The sequence below is a fragment of the Prionailurus bengalensis genome, chromosome B1 (genome assembly GCF_016509475.1).
Source record: "Prionailurus bengalensis isolate Pbe53 chromosome B1, Fcat_Pben_1.1_paternal_pri, whole genome shotgun sequence".
Lineage (NCBI taxonomy): Eukaryota > Metazoa > Chordata > Mammalia > Carnivora > Felidae > Prionailurus > Prionailurus bengalensis.
Genome location: NC_057344.1, coordinates 50,047,159 through 50,069,106, shown reverse-complemented (window position 1 = coordinate 50,069,106; position 21,948 = coordinate 50,047,159). Strand labels below are relative to the sequence as shown.

General features: G+C 35.3%; 1 protein-coding gene across 1 annotated transcript in view; it reads right to left on the bottom strand.

Moving 5' to 3' along the window:
• Window positions 1-21,948, bottom strand: part of FZD3 (frizzled class receptor 3) — a 105,034-nt gene that overhangs the window by 18,162 nt on the left and 64,924 nt on the right. Inside the window, exons 5-6 of the mRNA XM_043564994.1 lie at window positions 8,804-8,952; window positions 3,670-3,903 (exon numbers count right to left, since the gene is read on the bottom strand). Coding sequence (XP_043420929.1) covers window positions 3,670-3,903; window positions 8,804-8,952 — 383 coding nt within the window. The remainder of the gene's footprint in view (window positions 1-3,669; window positions 3,904-8,803; window positions 8,953-21,948) is intronic.

The following is a 21,948-nucleotide window of genomic DNA, read 5'->3' as shown; positions in this document are numbered from 1 at the left end:
CTAAGAAGTTTCTTTTTTTTAAAAGTTGTGTTGTTTTAAATGTTTATGTATTTTTGAGAGAGAGAGAGAGAAAGTATACGTGCATGAGTGGGGCAGGGGCACAGAGAGAGGGAGCAGAAGATCCAAAGCCAGCTATGCGCTGAGAGCAGAGAGCCCAATGCAGGGCTCGAACTCACAAACCATGAGATCATGATCTGAGTCCAAGTCGGAGCTTAACCAACTGAGCCACCCAGGCCCCAAGTCCTAAGAAGTTTCTAATTCTGGTGTCTCCATCATCTAATTTGAAAAAACACATCCAGCCTTCTCTCAAAGATTCTCTGTGAAGCTATCTGACCCTTTCCCTGACCAGATTCACTCCCTCCTCCATGCCACTACTGCTCCTACAAAATGGGTTGGCAAACTGGCTCAGTGGCCAACTCTGGCTCTTCCTATTTCTATAAATAAAGCTTAATTGAAAAACAAATAAATAAAAAGGAAAAGCTGTTTCCATTTGACTGTACACATTTTCTATGGCTACTTTCATGCTACAACAGAAATGAATAGTTGCAACAGAGACCGTGTGCTCAACCCACAAAGCCTAAAATATGTACTAAGTGGCTTTTTATAGAAAAAGTTTGCCAAGTTCTGTACTCTGCCATCATATTTATATTTTACTTTACTTGTTCATTTACAGTAACAGAAGTTGATATCAGGTATCTACTGAGATAAGTACTGTTCCAAGCAATTACCCATATTATCTCATTTACTCTTTACAACATTCCTAAAGGGGCAGATATTTCTATTTCCATTGTACAAATGAGGAAACCGAGGATTTTCATTCCAGACCTCATGTTTTTAACTACAGCACTAATACTGACTACACTATCTTTCTTGAGCTTATTAAGAACAAAGATTATACCTAAATCATCTTATTCCCAGAGTCTAGCATAGTGTTTAACATAGTATGCATTCTGTAATTGCTTGCTAAATATATCTTACTAAAATATCCACTTTCACCCTGACCTTCTCCCTGCTCAAAACCCTTCAATGCCTCCATTATTTGCTTACTGCATCAGGTCTAAATTCTAAACTCCTCTGAGCGGCTTTAAGTCTGATGCACATAATCCAGGGCAACCGTACCTAGCAAAGTTTAAAAGCTTAATAATGTCCAACTTCTAGGAATTTTATGGTTTCAGGTCTCACATTAGGTCTTTCACCCATTTTGAATTTATTTTTGTGTATGGTGTAAGAAAGTGGTCCAGTTTCATTCTTTTGCCTATTACAAAAAGTCCAGTTTTCCCAACACCATTTGTTGAAGAGACTGTCTGTTCTCCATTGTATATTCTTGCCTCCTTTGTCATAGATTAATTGACCACATATGTGTGGGTTTATTTTTGGACTATTGATGTGTCTATTTTTGTCCTAGTACCATCTTGTTTTGATTACTACAGCTTTATAGTATATTGTGAAATCTGGGATTATGCTACCTACAACTTTGTTCTTCCTTCTCAAGACTGCTTTGGTTATTCAGAACTTTTGTGATTCCACTCAAATTTTAGGATTATTTGATCTAGTTCTGTGAAAACTGCTGTTGGTATTTTAACAAAGATTGCATTAAATCTGTAGATTGTTTTGGGTAGTATGGACATTTTAATAATATTGGTTCTTCCAAAACTTAATCATGGAATATTTTTCCATTTGTTATGTCCTCTTTAATTTATTTCATCAATGTTATATAGTTTTCAGAATATAGGTCTTTTGCCTCTTTGATTTATTCTTAGGTATTTAATTATTTTTGGTGCTGTTGTAAATGCGATTTTTTTTTAATTTCTCTTTCTGCTACTTCATTATTAATGTAAAGAAATGCAATAGATTTCTGTATATTAATTTTCTATCCTATGACTTTACTGAATTCATTTATCAGTTCTTACAGTTTTCTGGTGGAGTCTTTAGGGTTTTCTCTATATACCATCATGTCATCTGCACATAGTGTTAAGTTTTATTCTTCAGTACCAATTTGGATGTTTTGAACATAGGCCAGAGAAACATTTTTCTAGATCTGTCTCCTCAGGCAAGGGAAACAAAAGCAAAATTAAACTATTGGGACTACACCAAAATAAAAAGCTTTTGCACAGTGAAGGAAACTGTCAATAAGCAACAAGGCAACCTACTGAGTGGGAGAAGATATTTGCAAATGATATATCCAATAAGGAGTTAGTATCTAAAATATATCAAGAACTTACACAAGTCAATACCAGAAAAACGAATAATCCAATTAAAAAATGAACAGAGGACCTGATTAGACATTTTCCCAAAGAAGATACATAGATGGCCAACAGACACATGAAAAGATGCTCAACATCACTAATCATCAGGGAAATACAAATCAAAACCATGAGATATCACTACATGCCTGTCAGAATGACTAAAATAAAAAAGGCACAAAATAACAAATGTTGGTGCAGATGTAGAGAAAAAGGAACTTTAGTGCATTATTGGTGGGAATGCAAACTGGTGCAGCTACTGTGGAAAACGGTATGGAGGTTCCCCACAAAATGTAAAATAGAATTACTATACGATCCAGTAATCCCACTAGTGGGTATTTACCAAAAGAAAATGAAAACACGAGTTTGAAAAGATACATGCACCCTTATGTTTACTGCAGCGTTATTTACAATAGTTAAGATATGGAAGCAACCCAAATGTCCACCCATATATGAATGGATAAATAAGATGTGGTATATAGGGGCGCCTGGGTGGCTCAGTCGGTTAAGTGTCTGACTTTGGCTCAGGTCATGATCTCATGGTTCATGGGTTCAATGCCCGAGTTGGACTCTGTGCTGACAGCTCCAAGCCTGGAGCATGCTTCGGATTCTGTTGTCTCCCTCTCTTTCTCTCTGTCCCTTCCCTGCTCATGCTCCGTCTCTCTCTCTCTCTCTCTCAAAAATGAATAAACTTAAAAAAAAAAAAAGATGTGGTATATATAAAAAAGGGAATACGGGCACCTGGGTGGCTCAGTTGGTTAAGCATCCAACTCTTGATATTGGCTCAGGTCATGATCTCATTTGTGGGATCAAGCCCCATGTCAGTCTCCATGCAGAGTGTAGAGCCTGCTTGGGATTCATTTTATCTCTCTCTCTCTCTCTCTCTCTCTCTCTCTCTCTCTCTCCTCCCGCTCAACCTTCCTCTCTCTCTCTCAAAATAAATAAATAAACTTTAAAAAATAAAAGGGGGTAGCATTACTCTCAGCCATAAAAAAGATCTTGCCATCGGTGACAACATGGATAAACCTAGAGGGTATAATGCTAAGTAAAATAAGTCAGACAGAAAAAGACAAATACCATATGATTTCACTCACATTACATTTGGAATTTAAGAAGCAAAATAAATGAACAAAGAAAAAAAGAGACAAAAAAAGATTCTTAAATTCTTTAAGATGGGTGAAACAGACAAATGGGATTAAGACTATAGTTTTTATGATGAGCACTGAATAATGTAGAGAACTGTTGAATCATTATATTGTACACCTGAAAGTAATATAACACTCTATGTTAATTATACTTCAATTAAAATTTTTTTAAAAAAATACAAATGATGTCCAACTTCTATTTCAGATTTGGCTACTCTTCATTCTTAAGATGTGTGACTAATTCAACTTATGAAATAAACTAATCTTCCAAAAAAACTCACCTGCCATCACGGGATCTGTGGAGACTGCCGTGGTAGCTGCTTACTTTGCTGTGGACACTCCCTGCTTTGCTTCTCTGATCATCCACCATAGCAAGCTGGGTTGAAGAAGCATGTGTGGATGTTCCTTGAGTGGAAGTTCCCCTTGATTTTCTTATAATAGGAGTATTTGGATCCCTCAGGAGAGACTGAGCAAAATCAGGTTCCTGTAGTACCTGTCGGCTCTCATTCACTATCCTAGAAAACAAAATACTAAGTTTAAGATACAGACTAACATTCCCATAGACCAATAAACAACACTTTTGTGACATACTGACATTATTCTTGAAATTAATTGCTCTTCAAATAATGTCTTTAGCAGAGATATAAGGTAACATCCTTGACAGAGGAAAGAATACAACAAAAATCCCTATCAATCTGTACTCTAAAGTGGTATGATGGAAAGAAGCCTGCATCAAAATAAGGAAATCAGGATTTTAGTTCAATAAATACACGATCTTAAGCAAGTCATTATTCCCTTTCTTTCATTTTTGTCATCTATGAAATGAAGCTATACAATTTTATCATTTCTAAAAGGTTCCTTTCAATTAAAGAAGTTTATAATTCTAGGAGTGCCTGGGTGGCTCAGTCAGTTAAGTGTCCAACTCTTGATGTCAGCTCAGGTTATGATCTCACAGTCTGTGAGCCAGAGGAGCACAGAGCTTGCTTGGGATTCTCTCTCTCTCTCTCTCTCTCTCTCTCTCTCTCTCTCTCTCTTTCTCAAAATAAATAAATAAATAAACTTAAAAAAAAAGAAATTTGATTCTCAATCACACTGAAATATTATAAAAGATTTTATAATAAAGTAGAGAAATTTGTTCTTGCATGGTTTATGGATGTATCAGAGGCCTCACTGTAACACAGCTATTTCTTGAACTTGTAACTTACAACAGTTGTTTTCAGGCTACAAGTTGGTTTTATGGTAAAGCAGTTGTTCAGTGCTAGATTAAACATGATTGGTCATAATTAAACAAAACATATGAAAAATTAAGTGAACATAAAATTAACTACCGGATATATTAAAGCCTTAAGGAAAAAAAAACTAAGGAGATGAATTACTGTCAAGAGCAAAAGTTTTTAACTGCTATGGAAGGTTAAAAACATTTATTTATGATGATAAACAAAGCAGTAATTAAACTGATAAGAAGAGCCAGTGAAATAGTTGCAAAGATCAGTGTCAGTTTATGTAAACAAGCAACTATGAGAATCAGACGTTTAAATTAAAATTAGATAAACAATTTCATGAAAAAAACCCAAAACTCTAACATATAAAGATTGGATCATACATTAACAAAGTGCATATATTCTAGGGGCGCCTGGGTGGCTCAGTCAGTTAAGCGTCTGACTTCAAATCAGGTCATGATCTCGCAGTTCATGGGTTCGAGCTGTGGGGCTCGAGCCATGGGTTCATGTGGGGCTCTGTGCTGACAGCTCAGAGCCTGGAGCCTGATTCGGATTCTTTGTGTCCCCCTCTGTCTCCCCCATCCCTTGCTCATGCTTGGTCTCTCTCTCTCTCTCTCTCAAAATAAAAATGAATAAAATTAAAAAAAAATGAAAATGAATGAATAAAAATTTTTTTAAAAGAGTGCATATATTCTAAGTTTTCAGATTACAAAAGGATTGTTGTTACTGTTACTGTTTTAGCAGTGAGGTAAAAGGGCTAAAGGAAGGCAAATATCTGTTGAGTACCCACACTGTGCCAGGTATTTTACATACACTCTCCTTTGATCCTTCTTAATAATGTTTTTATTTTATTATGGAGATCAATGTCCTAAGAGGATATCTCTAAGAGAGTATGAGTTATCTGTTATGAATAGGTATCTATTAAGAATAAATACTGTGATCTCTATTTTATAGATGAAAAATCTGAGGTTCTAAAGGATTAGAGAACTTCCAAAAGTCACGCAATAAAACCAACAGTCGAGGATCAAACTTAATGATAAAACATAACACATATGTGTGTGTGTGTGTCTGTGTGTGTGTGTGAGAGAGACAGACAGAGAGAGAGGCAGACAGACAGACAGACACACACACACACACACACCCTGGAAACAAAGTGTCAAAAACTGGATAGAAGAAAGAACAAGTCAAAGATAGCTGAAAAAAACAAACAGTATTTGTTTCTCCTTCATCAGAGGCCCTACTCATATATTCATAAATCCCAAGTCAGTCTTGATTGCTGACTTTATTTTCTAAACTTATTTTTAAAAATTGGTTCAAACTGACATCTGGTTATGACAAAAATTTAATCCACCTTGAAATGGTAAAGGTTTGTCCCCTCATTTTACAGAGAAATTAGGTGACATGATCCAGATAATTCCAAAAGAAGATTTCTAAAAATATTTCAATCAGTGTCAGCATTACTAGTATAAGCACAACCTTAAGTGTGGCTTCACTTAGAGGGAAAACACTAATTTGATTAGCACAATTTTAGAAACTAGTCTCTTTGTAGCACAGTACATAACAAAGAGGTTGAGAGCAAAGACTAGAGCCTAGAGTCAGAATGCTTGGTTCTGAATCTCAATTCTAGCATTCACTATGAAACCCTGAATCCATGCCTCAGTTTCCTTATTTGCAAAATGATGATCTTTCTTACAAGGCTATTTGAAGGATTAAATGGTTTAGTAATATATAAAATGTTTAGAACAGTGCTTAGAATATTAAATGTGCTCAATTAATTGGTAACCATTATTACGATATCTTTACAGTTATTTCTCAAGGCTAAAGTAGAAGACACATGCTAGAAATAGCTATGGGATGCTCACACCCTTGAGCTCCAGCATAAGGAGCTGCCCTCTAGCCCAGGGCACAGTCCTGGCTTGGAGGATTACAATGGCTTTGTTAGGTGGGGATCCATGGTCACAGAAAACCAAATAGAAGGGTCTTGGGAGTTCTGACCAGTTTCAAAATGATTCTGGCCCAACCAGGATCCCCCAAATAATTAAGATAATTCTCCATAAGAGTAGCTTGGGTTTAGTTCTACCTAGACTTTCTAATATAACCCTATTACAGAACTGTTTGTATAAGGTCCAGAGGTGACCAGAAATGTTTAATACAAGACCTTTCCTCAGTATTGTCTCTTAGTGTGATTAAAATATATTTAAAAATGTCAAAGAATATACAGATAAATCACAGTAAATCCCATAGGGACAGATATTCCATGAAAGCAGGGACTCAGCCTATTTGTTTGCTGCTGCATCCCTGGTGTTGCAACATAGTTCATGGCACATAGTAAGCATTCTATAAAGACTTTCTTAAAAAATGAATGCCCAGGAAATAGGTTTTTGTTGTTATTGTTGAATAACTCTTTCCCCTTCTTTCCTTCTCTGCTCTGTGAAACTGTTACTTAAAGGAGAAATGCATTATCTGATATCACTAGTAGCAGTCTCAGATATAGTAATAAGAAATGTACATTTAAAAATTTTTTTTTTCAACGTTTATTTATTTTTGGGACAGAGAGAGACAGAGCATGAACGGGGGAGGGGCAGAGAGAGAGGGAGACACAGAATCGGAAACAGGCTCCAGGCTCCGAGCCATCAGCCCAGAGCCTGACGCGGGGCTCGAACTCCCGGACCGTGAGATCGTGACCTGGCTGAAGTCGGACGCTTAACCGACTGCGCCACCCAGGCGCCCCAGAAATGTACATTTTAAAACTGTGCATTTTTATCTCAATCTAATCTGTGTAATAGTAACACCTAATTACTGTACTTAAGAAAATACAGATTTTGTTAATGAGGCATTTTAAGTTGTATGGGAAAAGTACATTAACCCATGTATGGCACAACATTAAAAAAATTTTTTTTAGTGTTTATTTATTTTGAGAGAGACGGAGTGTGAGTTGGGGAGGGGCAGAGAGAGAGAGGGAGACACAGAATCCAAAGCAGGCTCCAGGCTCTGAGCTGTCAGCACAGAGCCCATCTCAGGGCTTGAACACACGAGCTATGAGATCATGACCTGAGCCAAAGTCGATACTCAACCGACTGAGCCACACAGGCACCCCAAGGCACAACATTTTAAATATAACCTTAAGAGCTTCACAAACCTTCTCCCAAAACCCATTTTCCGTGGACCTTAGTTTAGGTAAAATCATAAGCATACAGACTCAACTTAGAATTTGTGATAATTCAGGTATAGTATACATGTAAGATTTAGACTGAATAAAAGTTTGAAATGATTTGTTCCTTTGTGAATACTGTAGTCTTGTTTTCCTTTTGCTTTATGATTAAAGATGCTGTAAATATATTTTACCATGACATTCTAATATGCAGTGTGGCCAACAATGATTTAAAATAATTTCTTTAATGTATTTCATTATCATTTTATAATGCATTTAATATCATCTATTTTGGCTTTAACATATACTTTATCATAATGGAATAACATGTTATCTCTCTTTTTTTTTTTTCAACGTTTATTTATTTTTGGGACAGAGAGAGACAGAGCATGAACGGGGGAGGGGCAGAGAGAGAGGGAGACACAGAATCGGAAACAGGCTCCAGGCTCCGAGCCATCAGCCCAGAGCCCGATGCGGGGCTCGAACTCCCGGACCGCGAGATCGTGACCTGGCTGAAGTCGGACGCTTAACCGACGACTGCGCCACCCAGGCGCCCCACATGTTATCTCTTTGTATCATTTCTGGTATACTTGGAAGAACAATGGGCAACTGAAAGGAAAGTCTAACCTAATACCTGTGATTTTGGCCAAAGCATTTAACCTCTCTGTGTCAGTATTCTCATCTGTAACACAGAAATAATACATACCAGCCCTCACAAGAATACTGAGAAGATCAAATAATAATATACATAAAAGCATTAATTTGTTAATTTTAGTTAAAATTTAAATTTCTGAAAATAAGATTGGCTTTCTCTCAAATATTCTGAATTAGTAAGGCATAGACCTCAAGTCTGGTTCTACTTGGCTACGTTGTCAGAATAAACTTTTAGCTTTTAATTTTGACACGCTACTGTGCTAAGTAGTAGCAGCTGAGGTTATAATCATGTCGAAATACATCCTCCAAATCCAAAGTGTTTTAACATAAGCAACGTAAAACTTTTATGTGAATATGAGGTTTGTGAACACTGTGATAATTTCAACTTACTCTTTTTTCCTACGACCATGAAAAAAACTGGCCCATTCAAAGCATGTCTTTTTGCTTCCAACCCAAAAAATGGAGGGAATACCAACTATGAGAGCCATCAGGTATTTCATCAGAAAGAGAATCAGGTCTGGACGACTCATTTGAGTAACCTACAAGAAGAGAAAGAAAAATACCTTAAATATATAGAAAGAACTTTCTATCAAAGGCCATTATAAATCCTTTAAATAAACAACAGTAAAGTAATTCTACAATTTGATATTTTCACTTACATAGTTCTACAGTTAATTTTGTTATATGTAAAAGATACACACTCTTCAACTAAGTTTCTATTTTGTATTTTGAGTCCTATATTTTTCTTATTAGCTCACAATGGTATCTTCTAAAGAAAAAGATTATTAATGTAGAAAATAAGCCATGAATAGGAATAGAGCCTCAAATATAATACCTATATTCTTCTTGGCCAATTCTGTTAGTCCTATCATTGATCATTACAATATAAAATTAGGGAAGTATTAATCCCCCCCCTCCATTTTATTAGTTTTTGTGCATATCTTTTATAGCCCTTCCTTCTACCTACCTGCTGGCTGTTTTCAAGCTTCCTCTTCAACCTATGAGTTATCTGTAAGTACATTTTCTAGTTTCTATTGATATGAGTTTTTAAAAGTCTCTTTTTATTGTTGGTTTCAATTTTAATTATTGTGGTTAGAGAACATGGTCTATATTATTCTGGTTACCTTAAATTTTGGAGACTTCCTTTGTGATTTAGGACACGATTTTTCTAAGTATTCCTTGTGTACTCGAAAATAGCACATACTCTCTGTTGGGTACAAAATCTCCTCTGTGTACTATATCAATTAGTTCTGTCGTTCAAATTTTCTATACATTCAATTTTCTGTTCACCTGTTTTAATAGAGGTATGCCAAAATCTATTATAACCGGGGACTCATCAGTTTTCTTCGAATCCTGTCAGTTTTCACTTTCAAGCCTCTGTTAGATGTTATGTAAATTCAATAATGCTCTAGTTGCTCATTTTGCTTATTAATGCTCTTCACCTTAAACTGTATTTTATCTGAGATTAATATTGTCACATCAGCTTTTCACTTCATCACAGCAATAGATTTTCCAGGTGCATCCTTTCCTGTCTACCAATGTATTCAAGTCTGTCTGTTTGGGTTATACTGTTTCTTTTAAGCAGTATACAGTTTACTTCCACTAAAATATACACTCCATGAAGAGATTATTTTCTCCACTGTTTTATCCCCAGAATCTAGACCAGTGCCAGCACATAGTAGGTGCTCAATAAACACATACATTTAGAAAATATACTTCATTTTATTAAAAAAAATTATAGCTAAAATGATCAGCACCTTCATCTTTTTGAATACTCCTAGCACACTTTAGATTATTTTCCAGAAATTCAAAGCAACCTTTACAAAAATAATTATTTTTATTATCTTTAGTTATACTAAAGACAATAGTCTTTTTTGTCAAAATTACACCCTATGCCTACCTTTGGATTCCCTTTTCTTCTTGCTAAAGGATGACGTTTAGAAATTCTTACAGATAGGGTATGCCAGCAAGAAATTATTTTAGTCTTTGCCTGAAATGTCTTTATTTTGCCCTCAATCTTGAATGGTGGTATAGATGGGTAAAGTTTCTCTCAGCGTTTTAAAAACATTAGTTCATTGCCTTCTAGTTTCTATTGTTTCTGTTGAGAAGGTTAACTGATAATGTTTTAGAGATTTATTTCCTCTCTCTGGCAGCTTTTAAGTTTTTCTTTATCCTTTTCACTTTGTATTTGCACTGAATGTTTCTCATTGTGATTTTTATTTCTTCTACTTAGTATGCAGAATGTACTTTTAATGTAAGGACCCAAGTTTTCATTTCTGGAGAATTTTCAGACATTAGGTCTTTGGTTACTGCTTCTTAGCCATTCTTATGGCCTCTTCTTCTAGAACTCCCATTAGATGTATACTGAAATTCCTCAATCCTTATTTTTCATGTTTCTTAACTATATTACATAATTATTTACTATTGTATGTCTCTCTATATTCTGTATTCTGGGTGAACTCTTGAGAATAACTTTCTTCTTCCCTAATTCCCTCTTCAACCATGTCTTATGTTAGGGTTCATTCTATCTACTGATTTAATTTTCATAAATTCAATTCTAAGATGTCTTAAAATTGGTTCTTATTTGTCTATTATTATTTCATTTCTGCTGACTTATAATTTCTTATTCTTTTAAAATGGTTTATATTATTTATCTTTTGGAGAATCCTAAACATTCTTATTCTTAAGTCTTTAAAAAATTATCTTACTACTTTCATTTCATCTGGGAGCAAATCCATCTTCTGATTGTTGATTTTGTTAGATGCTTTCTAAGTTTGGCCTTTTTTTTAAAATTGTGCTTTGGGATTTTAGTTTGCAGATCTTGAGTGAGAATTTTCTCTCTCTCTCTCCCTTCCTCTCTCCCTCATCTCACCCTGTCTTATGGCTTTTGGTTTGTCTTCACCAGTGCCCACAGGAACCTCATCAAAAACCAGGTTGTGTACTATTGGTTACTGGAGATTCAGGTATGGAGTCATTACAGTTTGGCTTAAATATTGAATGTCTTAAGGCTGTGCTGGCGCTCTCCCACATCTCTAGATAATATTTTTATATTAACTACAGCTTCAAGGGACAGGTGGTACCACTATACAAACTTCCTTTCAGGAGCAGGGAAGCCCCATTTCCAATTCCTTTTTTTTTTTTTAATGTTTATTTATTTATTTTGAGAAAGAGAGAGAGGCAGTGTGAGCAGGGAAGAGGCAGAGAGAGAAAGGGAGAGAGTCCCAAGTAGGCTCTGCATTGTCAGTGCGGAACCCAACATAGGGCTTGATCTCATGAACCATGAGATCATGACCTGAACTGAAATGAAGAGCTGTCCACTTAACCAACTGGTGCACCAATTCTTATTTTTAACCAGTGAGCCTAGTTCTGGTCCTCTGACTTCCATGTGATACTTTTGCTTTTCAATACTCCCCAGAAACTGAACACCAAATCACCTCTGGCTACTTCATACCTGAAGTTGAGTAGGCCCATGTTTTTAATCACTGGTCATCAGTTTGCATTTCTATTATATAAATCAGTTTATTTTGTCTTTTATATTGATTTCATTTAGAAATTTTGTTATGTTTTATCTGTAATTGATTTTATGTTTATGTTTAGATTTTATGTTTATGTTTATTATAGTAGCCTGGTAAGCTCAAAACATAGAACTTATATTACAATTATAACTTAGAACTAAGGTGTGATTCCTTTAGGATTTACCTAAAAATCAAACAGCAAATATTTATAGATCATCCACCACTCTAAGAATAATTCTTTTCAAAGTCCCATGAGACTTATAAAACAGATGTAAGGTTTGATTAATGTTTCCATCAAGCTGATAATCTAAATGAAAATACAAATTAAAGAAACTACTGAATAGTTAAGAACTATAATTAAGAAGCAGATGGAGACGCTAAAGCAGATCACAAATAACCTCCTCATTAAAAAATACAACGGCTTGTTGTTGTTTAAGATTTTATTTTTAAGTAATCTCTATACCCAATGTGGAGCTTGAACTCACAACCCCAAGATCAAGATCAGTTGCATGGTCTACCAACTGAGCCAGCCAGACATCCCTGTTTCACTTTTTCTTAATACTTCTATGTAGCATCAGTTATTAATGACTATCTCACATTTTACAAAACTTTTATCTCCCCTGGCTTCTAGAACACTGTATAGTCATGATTATTCTCCTAATAAGGCATTACATTCTCACTTTCATTACTTTCTTCTTGACTTCCTACTCCTGTTCTTCTACCCTTTGCGCCCCCACTACCCTCTATACAAGAGTTCTTAAAGTCACTCCTTAATTCTCTCTTTATACTCTCAACTATCATTAAGACTTAGAAGTCATCTAGTCTTATTCTTTACCTAACAAATTAATTTGCTTTCAACCTAGTTATTGTATGAATATAATTAGACAGTGGTATTGATGATAAAATACAAGCTTGCTCCTTCCCACTTCCCTCTTCTAGCTATTCTTTTTTTTTTTTTTTAATTTTTTAAATGTTTATTTATAATTGACAGAGCATGAACAGGGGAGGGTCACAGAGAGAGGGAGACACAGAATCGGAAACAGGCTCTAGGCTCTGAGCTGTCAGCACAGAGCTCGACGTGGGGCTTGAACTCACAAACCACAAGATCATGCCCTGAGTCGAAGTCAGACGCTTAACCAAATGAGCCACCCAGGCACCCCCTCTTCCAGCTATTCTGGCCACCTGTCCTAGTTTTGTCCTTTGGTGCTATAAAGAATAAGGCTACCATTCCAGAAGTTCTTGTCAGTTCAATAAGATGCCGTGCCAGAAGCAACACACACACAAAAAAACACTGTAAATATTGGGAACAAGGAGACAAAAGACTATCCAGAAAATCCAAGAGAATCAAAGGGTTCAGTAACTAAGTTAGGTAAGATCAACAAAAATCAAATGTTTTCTTATATACCATCAATAACCAGAGAAGAAACATAATGAAAACAATTTCATTTATAATGCAAACAAAAACTAAAAAAATATCTAGAAATAAACCTAGCAAGAAATACAAAGAAAATGATAAAACTCTATCAAAGGACACAGAGAAAAACTGAAGTACATAAACAGTTCATGTTTCTACATGCAAACACGCAATGTTTTAAAGATATCAATTCAATTATCCCCCAAATTAATCCTATAAACTTGGTACAATCCAAAAAGAGCAATAGGATTTTTCATAGAATGTTGAAAGTTTAGTATATAATAAAAGTATTTCAAATAAATGGGGGAAAAGATCATATATTGTTTAATAAATAGTGTTGGGATGGTTGGCAATCCATCTGGAAACAAAATAATTTAGATGTCACTTCATATAAGAAAAGGAAATTCTAGGCGGATTACAATAAATCATAAAAGTATGAAAAGAATGAACATTTTTATAATGATGGTGCAGAAGGCCATTTAAAAAAAAGTAACACTAAGGGGCACCTGGTGGCTCAGTTAAGCGACCTACTCTTGATTTTGGCTCAGGCCATGATCTTACAATTTGTGAGATTGCAGCCACGTCAGACTCCATCCCTGCTTCAGACTCTTTCTTCTCTCTCTCTCTGCCCTTCCCCCTGCTCATGTGCTCTCTCTCAAAATAAATATTTAAAAAAAAAAATTAAAAAGTAACATGAAAGAAGCCATAAGAGGAAAAGACTGACAGTTTTGATTACTAAAAACTTAAAATTTCTGCAGAACAAGAACTGTATTCACCTTAATAGATCAATGACTAACTAGGAATGTTAACTATATTATCAATAAAGTAAACTAAGGAACAGAAACTAATAAAAATAGAAGAAACAAACAAAGGGAAGAAAACAGCAAATACACATGCACATGCCTGCATTCACACAGCTACAATAAGAACAAAAATGGGGCACCTGGGTGGCTCAGTCAGTTAGGCATCAACCTCTTGCTTTTGGCTCAGGTCATGAGCTCGTGTAATTTGCGAGATTGAGACCTGTGTTGGGGGGAGGGATTCTCTTGGAATTCTCTCTCTTCCTCTCTGCCTCTCCCCTGCTTGCACATGCTCTCTCTCTCAAAATAAATAAACATTAAGAAAAAGAGAACAAAACTAAAATAGCTTTAAGAGATTATTTGCTCAATTCCATTCAAATAAACTTGAAAATTAATTCAAACAGATGATAGTAAAATATTAACTGATTCCACAAGCAAGCATAAAATTGTACCTAACTCAACAGACTCTATAAAACAATAAAACTATATGTATCATTTATGAATTTTTATGCAAACAGAATCCAACAGCAAATTCAAAGAATATGCCATCACCAAAATACAAAATACAAAAATACAAAGATGGTTCAATAGGAAACCAATTTATAAATTCAACACACTGGATCAAAGGAAAAATATACATAATCATTTTCATGTAAGCCAAAGGCATTTGATAAATTGAACATCCGTTTTTGTTTTTTAAAAAGTTATAATAAAATATGGAGATGATGAATAAGTTCTTAAAGTAACAAAATAACTATCTCGAGGCACCTGGGTGGCTCAGTCCGTTAAGCACCCAACCTTAGCTCAGGTCATGATCTCACGGTTTGAGTTTGAGCCCCACGTGGGGCTCTGTGCTGACAGCTCAGAGCCTGGAGCCTGCTTTGGATTCTGTGTCTCCTTTTCTCTCTGACCCTGTCCTGCTCCTGCTCTTTGTCTCTCAAAAATAAAATAAACGTTAAAAAAATTTTTTTAATAACTCTATCTCAATCTAAAAGTATCATGCTTAATGGGAATGCCAGAAGCCACTAAATATTCTCATTAACGTCAGGAATACAAGAAGAATATGTACTATACCACCACTCTTAGCCTTGTTTCAACAGTTCTAACAGATTGCAACCAAAGAAACAAATTGTGAGTATAGAAACTATAAAGGAGATAAAATTATTATTTATAAGTAATATAATTTTATACCTGGAAAAACTAAGAGAAAGGTAAAAATTATTACAAATCATAAGCAAGGTGGCAAGGTACAAGGTAAAATACAGAAATCACTTTCATATATACATACATAACAATCAATCTGTTAGTAGGCAAAAAAAGAGGCCCTAAAATTCATATGTTGAAGTCTTAACTCTCAGTACCTCATAAGATGACTCATTTGGAGATAGAGTCTTTAAAGAGATAATTAAGGTTACATGAGGTCATATGGATGGGTCCTAAACAAATCTGACCCGTGTCCTCACAAGAAGAAATTTGGACACCTACACACCAAGGATGCACCATGTGAGAAAAGACCATATTAAAAAAGAAAAAAGACTACTAGAAAAGGCCATGTGAGGAAATGGTAAGAGGGTGATCATCCACAAAACAAAGAGAGAGTTCTCAGAGGAAACCAACCCTGCTGATACCTTGATCTTGGACTTCCAGCCTCCAGAACTGTGAGAAAATAAATTTTTGTTGTTTAAACTGCCTAGTCTATAGTATACTGTTATGGCAGCCTTAGCAAACAAGTACAAACACAGTTTTAAAAAAAAAAAAAAGCTAAACAACTAGGAAGGAATAAATTTAATAAGAAAAATGAGTGACATATTGGAAGAACTTTAAAATATACTCCTCTTAAAACATGTTCTTTGCTAGAAACAATCACTATTATAAAAATGCAAATTCTCCTTGATTTAGCCATTAAATTTAACACAAGTCTAATAAAAATACCAACAGAGTTACCTGGGAATTAAACAGGATGATTCTAAAGTTCATATAGAAGAACACACAAGTCTAAACTGAAAGAGAAAAGAAATATGTAGGGGCCCCTGAGTGGCTCAGTTAGTTAAGCATCTGACTTTAGCTCAGGTCATGATCTAGCAATTTGTGGGTTCGAGGCCCACATCAGGCTCTGTGCTGACAGCTCAGAGCCTGGTGCCTGCTTCAGATTCTGTGTCTCCCTGTCTCTCTCTGCCCTTACCCCACTTGCATTCTCTCTCTCAAAAAATAAACATTAAAAATAAATAAATAAGAAATAAGTAGAATTGAGCTATAATTGTGTATACTGGAAGCATAGTTTTACTATTTATTACATGTGATATTTCAAATCATCTGGAAAAGATGAATTATTCAGTAAGTGGATTCTAGTTAGGTATTTGGAAAAAAAATAGCACTGAAGCCACACCATATCTCATACCAGGATAAATTCCTAGTAGATCAAAATTCAAATGTGTAAAAAAAGTAAACAACCAAAAAGAAACCACAAAGTTCAAGATGAAAGCTTTTATATTCTCAGGATGGAGAATGACTTTCTAGTTATAACACAAAATCTACAAGCCATAAAAGTGAAGACAGATAAATCTGACTTCATAAAACCCCAACATTTCTGCATGGCTATAACTTCCATAAAGTCAAAAGACAATAAAAAAGCTGGTATAAAATTGTTACAAATGTATGGCAGATAAAGGGACTAATTTTATTAATAAATAAGTTTTATAAATAGATAAAAGTCTACTACTTAAGGAAAATTAGCAAAAGATATGGATAGTTTATAAAAAATGAAATACAAATATACGAGCTTAAGCTCACTCACAGTTTAAAAAAATTAAAATTACTGACAATTCTACATTTTTAATCCATCAGGTTAAGATCCAAGTCTGATAGTATGTTGCATTTGCAAATGTGTGGAGAAATATACTCTCATATATTGGAGATAGGAATATAAATCCATACCACTTCTATAAAAGACAATTTGGTAATATTTACCAAAATTATATACTTTATGAAGCTAATATATGTCAATTGTATCTAAAAAATTATACTCTTGATCAAGCAATTCTTTTAAAAATTTATGTACAGATTTATTCACATTTATGTGAAATGATATACAAAAACTGTTTGCAATAGTAAAATATTAGAAACAATGTGTTTATCCAGTGAATGGCATATTATGAGGTCATAAAACATATTGAGGAAGACTTTTCTCTTCAGGTATTAGTCTCCAAGATATATAGTTAAATGTGAATACTAGCTACCATTTGAGTGAAAAAAGAAAAAGGAATATACCTGCTTGTACATGCATAAGCATCTCTGAAAGGATATAAAAATTCATTGTAATATTCAAGTTACCTTGGGAAGGGCACTGGGTAGCTGGGAGACACAGGCATAAATGGGAGATTTTTTTCCCATATACTCATATAACTTTTGGGTTTTTAACTGTGTGAATATCTATTAAACATTTTTTAAGAATAAAAGTAGAGAACTTCATTTTTTTAAGTCTGAGCATTCCAAATATAAAACTAAGAGTTGGGTGTGGTATGAGGAAATATCTCCATGGAAGAGCAGTATATAAATTAGTATAATATTTCTGATAGACAATCTCACAGTACTTACTAAAAATTGTAATGTGTATACCTTTTAAGTGACAAATTCTGTTTCAAGAAATACACGCTAAAGGAACAGTAGACCAATAATAGGAAATTGTTTAAATAAAGATACATTCTAGTTAGGTATCTAGAAAAAATAACCAAATAAGTAGCCATTCAACAATGATAACGTAAGTAAAGTGAAAAAAGGAAGATACAGTGGTATGCTTATAAATGTTTAACAACTGGCTTTCTGGATGGAGGTAAGCTCTGTTTTGTAGCATCTACAAAGTTTGTAGTGTAAATACACCAACCATGCCACTTTCAAGCCACTCACTTAATGTGGAGTCATGAAGAAAGGCACACAACTGCCTCTTGTGAGCCTGTGTGAGCAACCTCTAGTACACTACCAGGTGTAGACTAATGTGTCAAATATGATATTTATATTTTATTATTATTATTATTTTTTTTTTGAGAGAGAGCGTGCAAGTGAGGGAGGGGCAGAGAGAGAGGGAGAATCCCAAGCAGGCTCTGTGCTGTCAGTGGACAGCCCCGACATGGGACTCAAACTCCCAACCTGTGGGATCAGGACATGAGCTGAAATCAAGAGTTGGACGCTCAACCACTGAGTCACCTAGGCCTCCCATTTATATTTAAAAATTACATATAATATCTGTAACATATTACATACATATCAAATATGACTTTTTAGTGTGTTTTGTTACATATCACTATGCACTGTTCTAGCTATCTACTCTTGTGTAGACACCAAAACTTAATAGCTTAAAACAGGTACTTATTATCTCTGACAGTTCTGTGAGTTGACTGGGCTCAGTTGGGTGACTCTCACTTGGGTTCTTGCATAGTTGCAGTTAATTCCAGCCCCATTTGTCATTTAACTGTATCATCTATCTGAACGTAATACTGAGATGGATATACATATAAGATGGTTTCTTCACTCAAACATGTAGAATATCAGTTAGGATTGCTGGGAAAGGTGGAAGGCTGGCTGGGACCTTTCCCTGCTCTCCTCTTCCTCCCTTCATGCAGCCTCACCATATAAGCTTATGACTAGTTTGGAGTTCCACACATTTTGTGGTTTCAGAGCAGGCTGACTTCTTACTAGAGGAAAAAATTGCAAGGCTTCTTATGACTTAGCCTCAAGGTCACACAGAATCACTTTTGCTGCATTCCACTTATCAAAAACAAGTCACAAAGCCAGGCCGATTCAAGGAAAAGAACTACGTAGACAAGAGCAAAAAGTGTGATTCACTGGCTGGAGGCAACAGAGTATATATTTCTACAGTAGCTACCAAAATGTTAGAAAGGGGTGCCAGCCTGGCTCAGTCAGTAGAGCATGTGACTCTTGATCTCAGGGTTGTAAGTTCAAGCCTCACATTGGGTGTAGAGATTAAAAATAAAATCTTTAAAAAAATGTTAGAGTCAGAGGCTTAACCGACTGAGCCACCCAGGTGCCTCTGACAGCTCAGAGCCTGGAGCCTGCTTTGAATTCTGTGTCTTCCTCTCTATCTGCTCTCTCTCTCTCTCAATAAATAAACATTATTTTTTTAAATGTTAGAAAAATATAAAGAAAAATGTAAATACTGGTTATACTGATGGGGAGGTGTTTTTCTTCCTAGCATGTTTTACAATAATATTTTCCTAATATTCTGGAATTTTTTTAAGTGGAGAAAACCATATGTATATAATCAACATTTACAAAACATATTAACCACGAGAACTTCTATCGTATTAATGGAATGTTAAAAGCTCATGAGATACAGTGTAAATCTAGATTATGGTAGATACCAGTAAATGTTCTACAAATGAATTGCTCTAAGAAAATACCAAGTTATATTCATATTTAATAAAGTATATAGTGAATATCGTAAGTATCTAAAGTAAGTTATATAAAGAGACCAATGATCACCTAAATAGAACACATGATGAGCTGTAAATGAATCAATGCCCAGGACTTATATTCAGCATTTACACACACACACACACACACACACACACACACACACACACACACATCTTGTGACTTCCTTATATTCTCTACTATGGCACATTATTTCTTGAACACAGATCTTCACATAATAATAAGAACAAACGAATACAGACAGTTATGTAAAATAAGTTGAAACATGTAAAGTACTTAGAACTGCACTTGACATCTAATAAATGCTCAAACATGTGGTACATGGGTACTACTGTCCCAGAAGATACTAAAAGATAATCCATAATAAGATATTCTGTGGTAAAATACAATTGGATATTATAATTCCTCCTTGGAGATTCACATGCATATTCATATATTAAAGGCTCTTGAGAAGTCCTGAAGTAAATAACCATTTATCTTTGTTTATTCCAGTGTTTCCAATGCTATTATATACAGTTAAATTTCCCCATGTGAAAATTGAGGGATTAGACTAGGTAAATTCTAAGGTTTATCCTAATAACCTATAGCCCTATTAATCTTTTTTTTTTTAACTTTATGTATTATTTTGAGAGAGAGACAGACAGACAGAGCAAGCACAAGCAGGGAACAGGCAGAGAGGGAGGCAGAGAGAGAATCCCAAGCAGGCTCTGCACTGACAGTGCAGCCCCTAATGTGGGGCTCAAGTTCACAAACTGTGAGATCATGACCTGAACCCAAGTGAGATGTTTAACTGATTGAGCCACCCAGGCACCCCTAATCTTTTTGTTTTTAGTGTTGTTTTTTTTTAAATTTATTTTAAGAGAGAGAGAGAGAGAGAGAGAGAGAGAGAGAGCGAGCGAGCAGGGGAGCGCCAGAGAGAGGAGAGAGAGAATCCAAAGCAAGCTTGCATTGTCAGCACACAGCCCAAGGTGGGGCTTTATCTCAAGGTTAGTATGATCGTGACCTGAGTCGAAATCAAGAGTTGGATGCTTAACTGACTGAGACACCCAGGCACCCCTGTAATCCTACTATTCTTGAAAATTTTTCTAGGGGAATTAGAGACTAGTCTCTAATTTTTATTATGTCTAATTTTGCTCCAAAAGTTATTTTCCATGATTTAAAAATCTATCATAGTAGTTAACACATATATTTTAACCAGAACTATATACTTTTGACTCACAAAAGAGAAAGTTCCTATAAAAGTGGAGGAAGATAAGGGGAAGAATGAGACCATTCAGAAGCATGCTTCAAATCATATCAGCTTATATTCAGTGAATGGTGAGAAAAGAATGACTGAAGAAAAACAATTATTTGTAAATGTAAAGACAGGGCTCACATAATAAATAGGAAGAGGGCCAAGAACCTAAAAATTAAAACTAGTCAAAACTGTAATTAAGGTATGGAGGGAGATCTAATCAGATTTGAGTACAGAAGCAGAGCTATTATGTAATGTGAAAAGAGCACTGGCCTGAGCAATGTGACCTTGATAAAATCATTTTTAAAAAATTGCAGGCTTTAACTTAATGACTTTGAGGTTGCCTTCAATTCCAGATGACTGGTCATCTGCAGTCTAAAATACTCTTCTTCAGAGATCTTATCCAGTCAAATTCCTTCGTTTTATATGTGTGGAATCAAAGTAGGGAGGTAGACTGATTTGCTCAAGGTCATAGAGCTAATTATTTCAGTCACTCAAGTACTGAGTGCCTACTATATCCTGGTACAAGAGATTTAACAGTAAATGAGTCAGAAAATTCTCTGCTCCACTGAGCTTACATTCTAGGGAGAGGTGGGGGCAGGGTGAGGGTGGAGTGCTGTCAATTAACAAGGAAATAAAGAAATCCTGTGATATCAGGTGGTAATAAAAACTCAGAACTAAAGCAGAGCAGGGGATAAGGTTTTGGAGGTGGTGCAAATGCATGGGCCACATATTTTAGATCAAAATAGTGAGAAAAGGCATCTCCGAGAATACAGTATTTAAACAGGGATTCGGAATATACTCTGCAGTGAGAGTATTTCAAGCAGTAGGAATAGCAATGACAATAATCCTGAGAGAACAAATCTGTTGTTTCTCAAGATCAGTAACAAGGAGACCAGTGTGTCTAGAGCAGAGCAAGCAAGCAGAATGGTAGGCAGTAGGTCAGAGAAGTAGGCAGGAACCACATTATAAATGGCCCTGCAGGCAATAAAGAAAATGATGACTTTTTTATTAAGAGTAATAGGAAGTCATTTGAGGGTTTTGCTTGAAGGCACAATATGATCTCATTTATGTTTTATTTTTTTAATGTTTATTTATTTTTGAAGGAGAGAGAGACAGAGTGT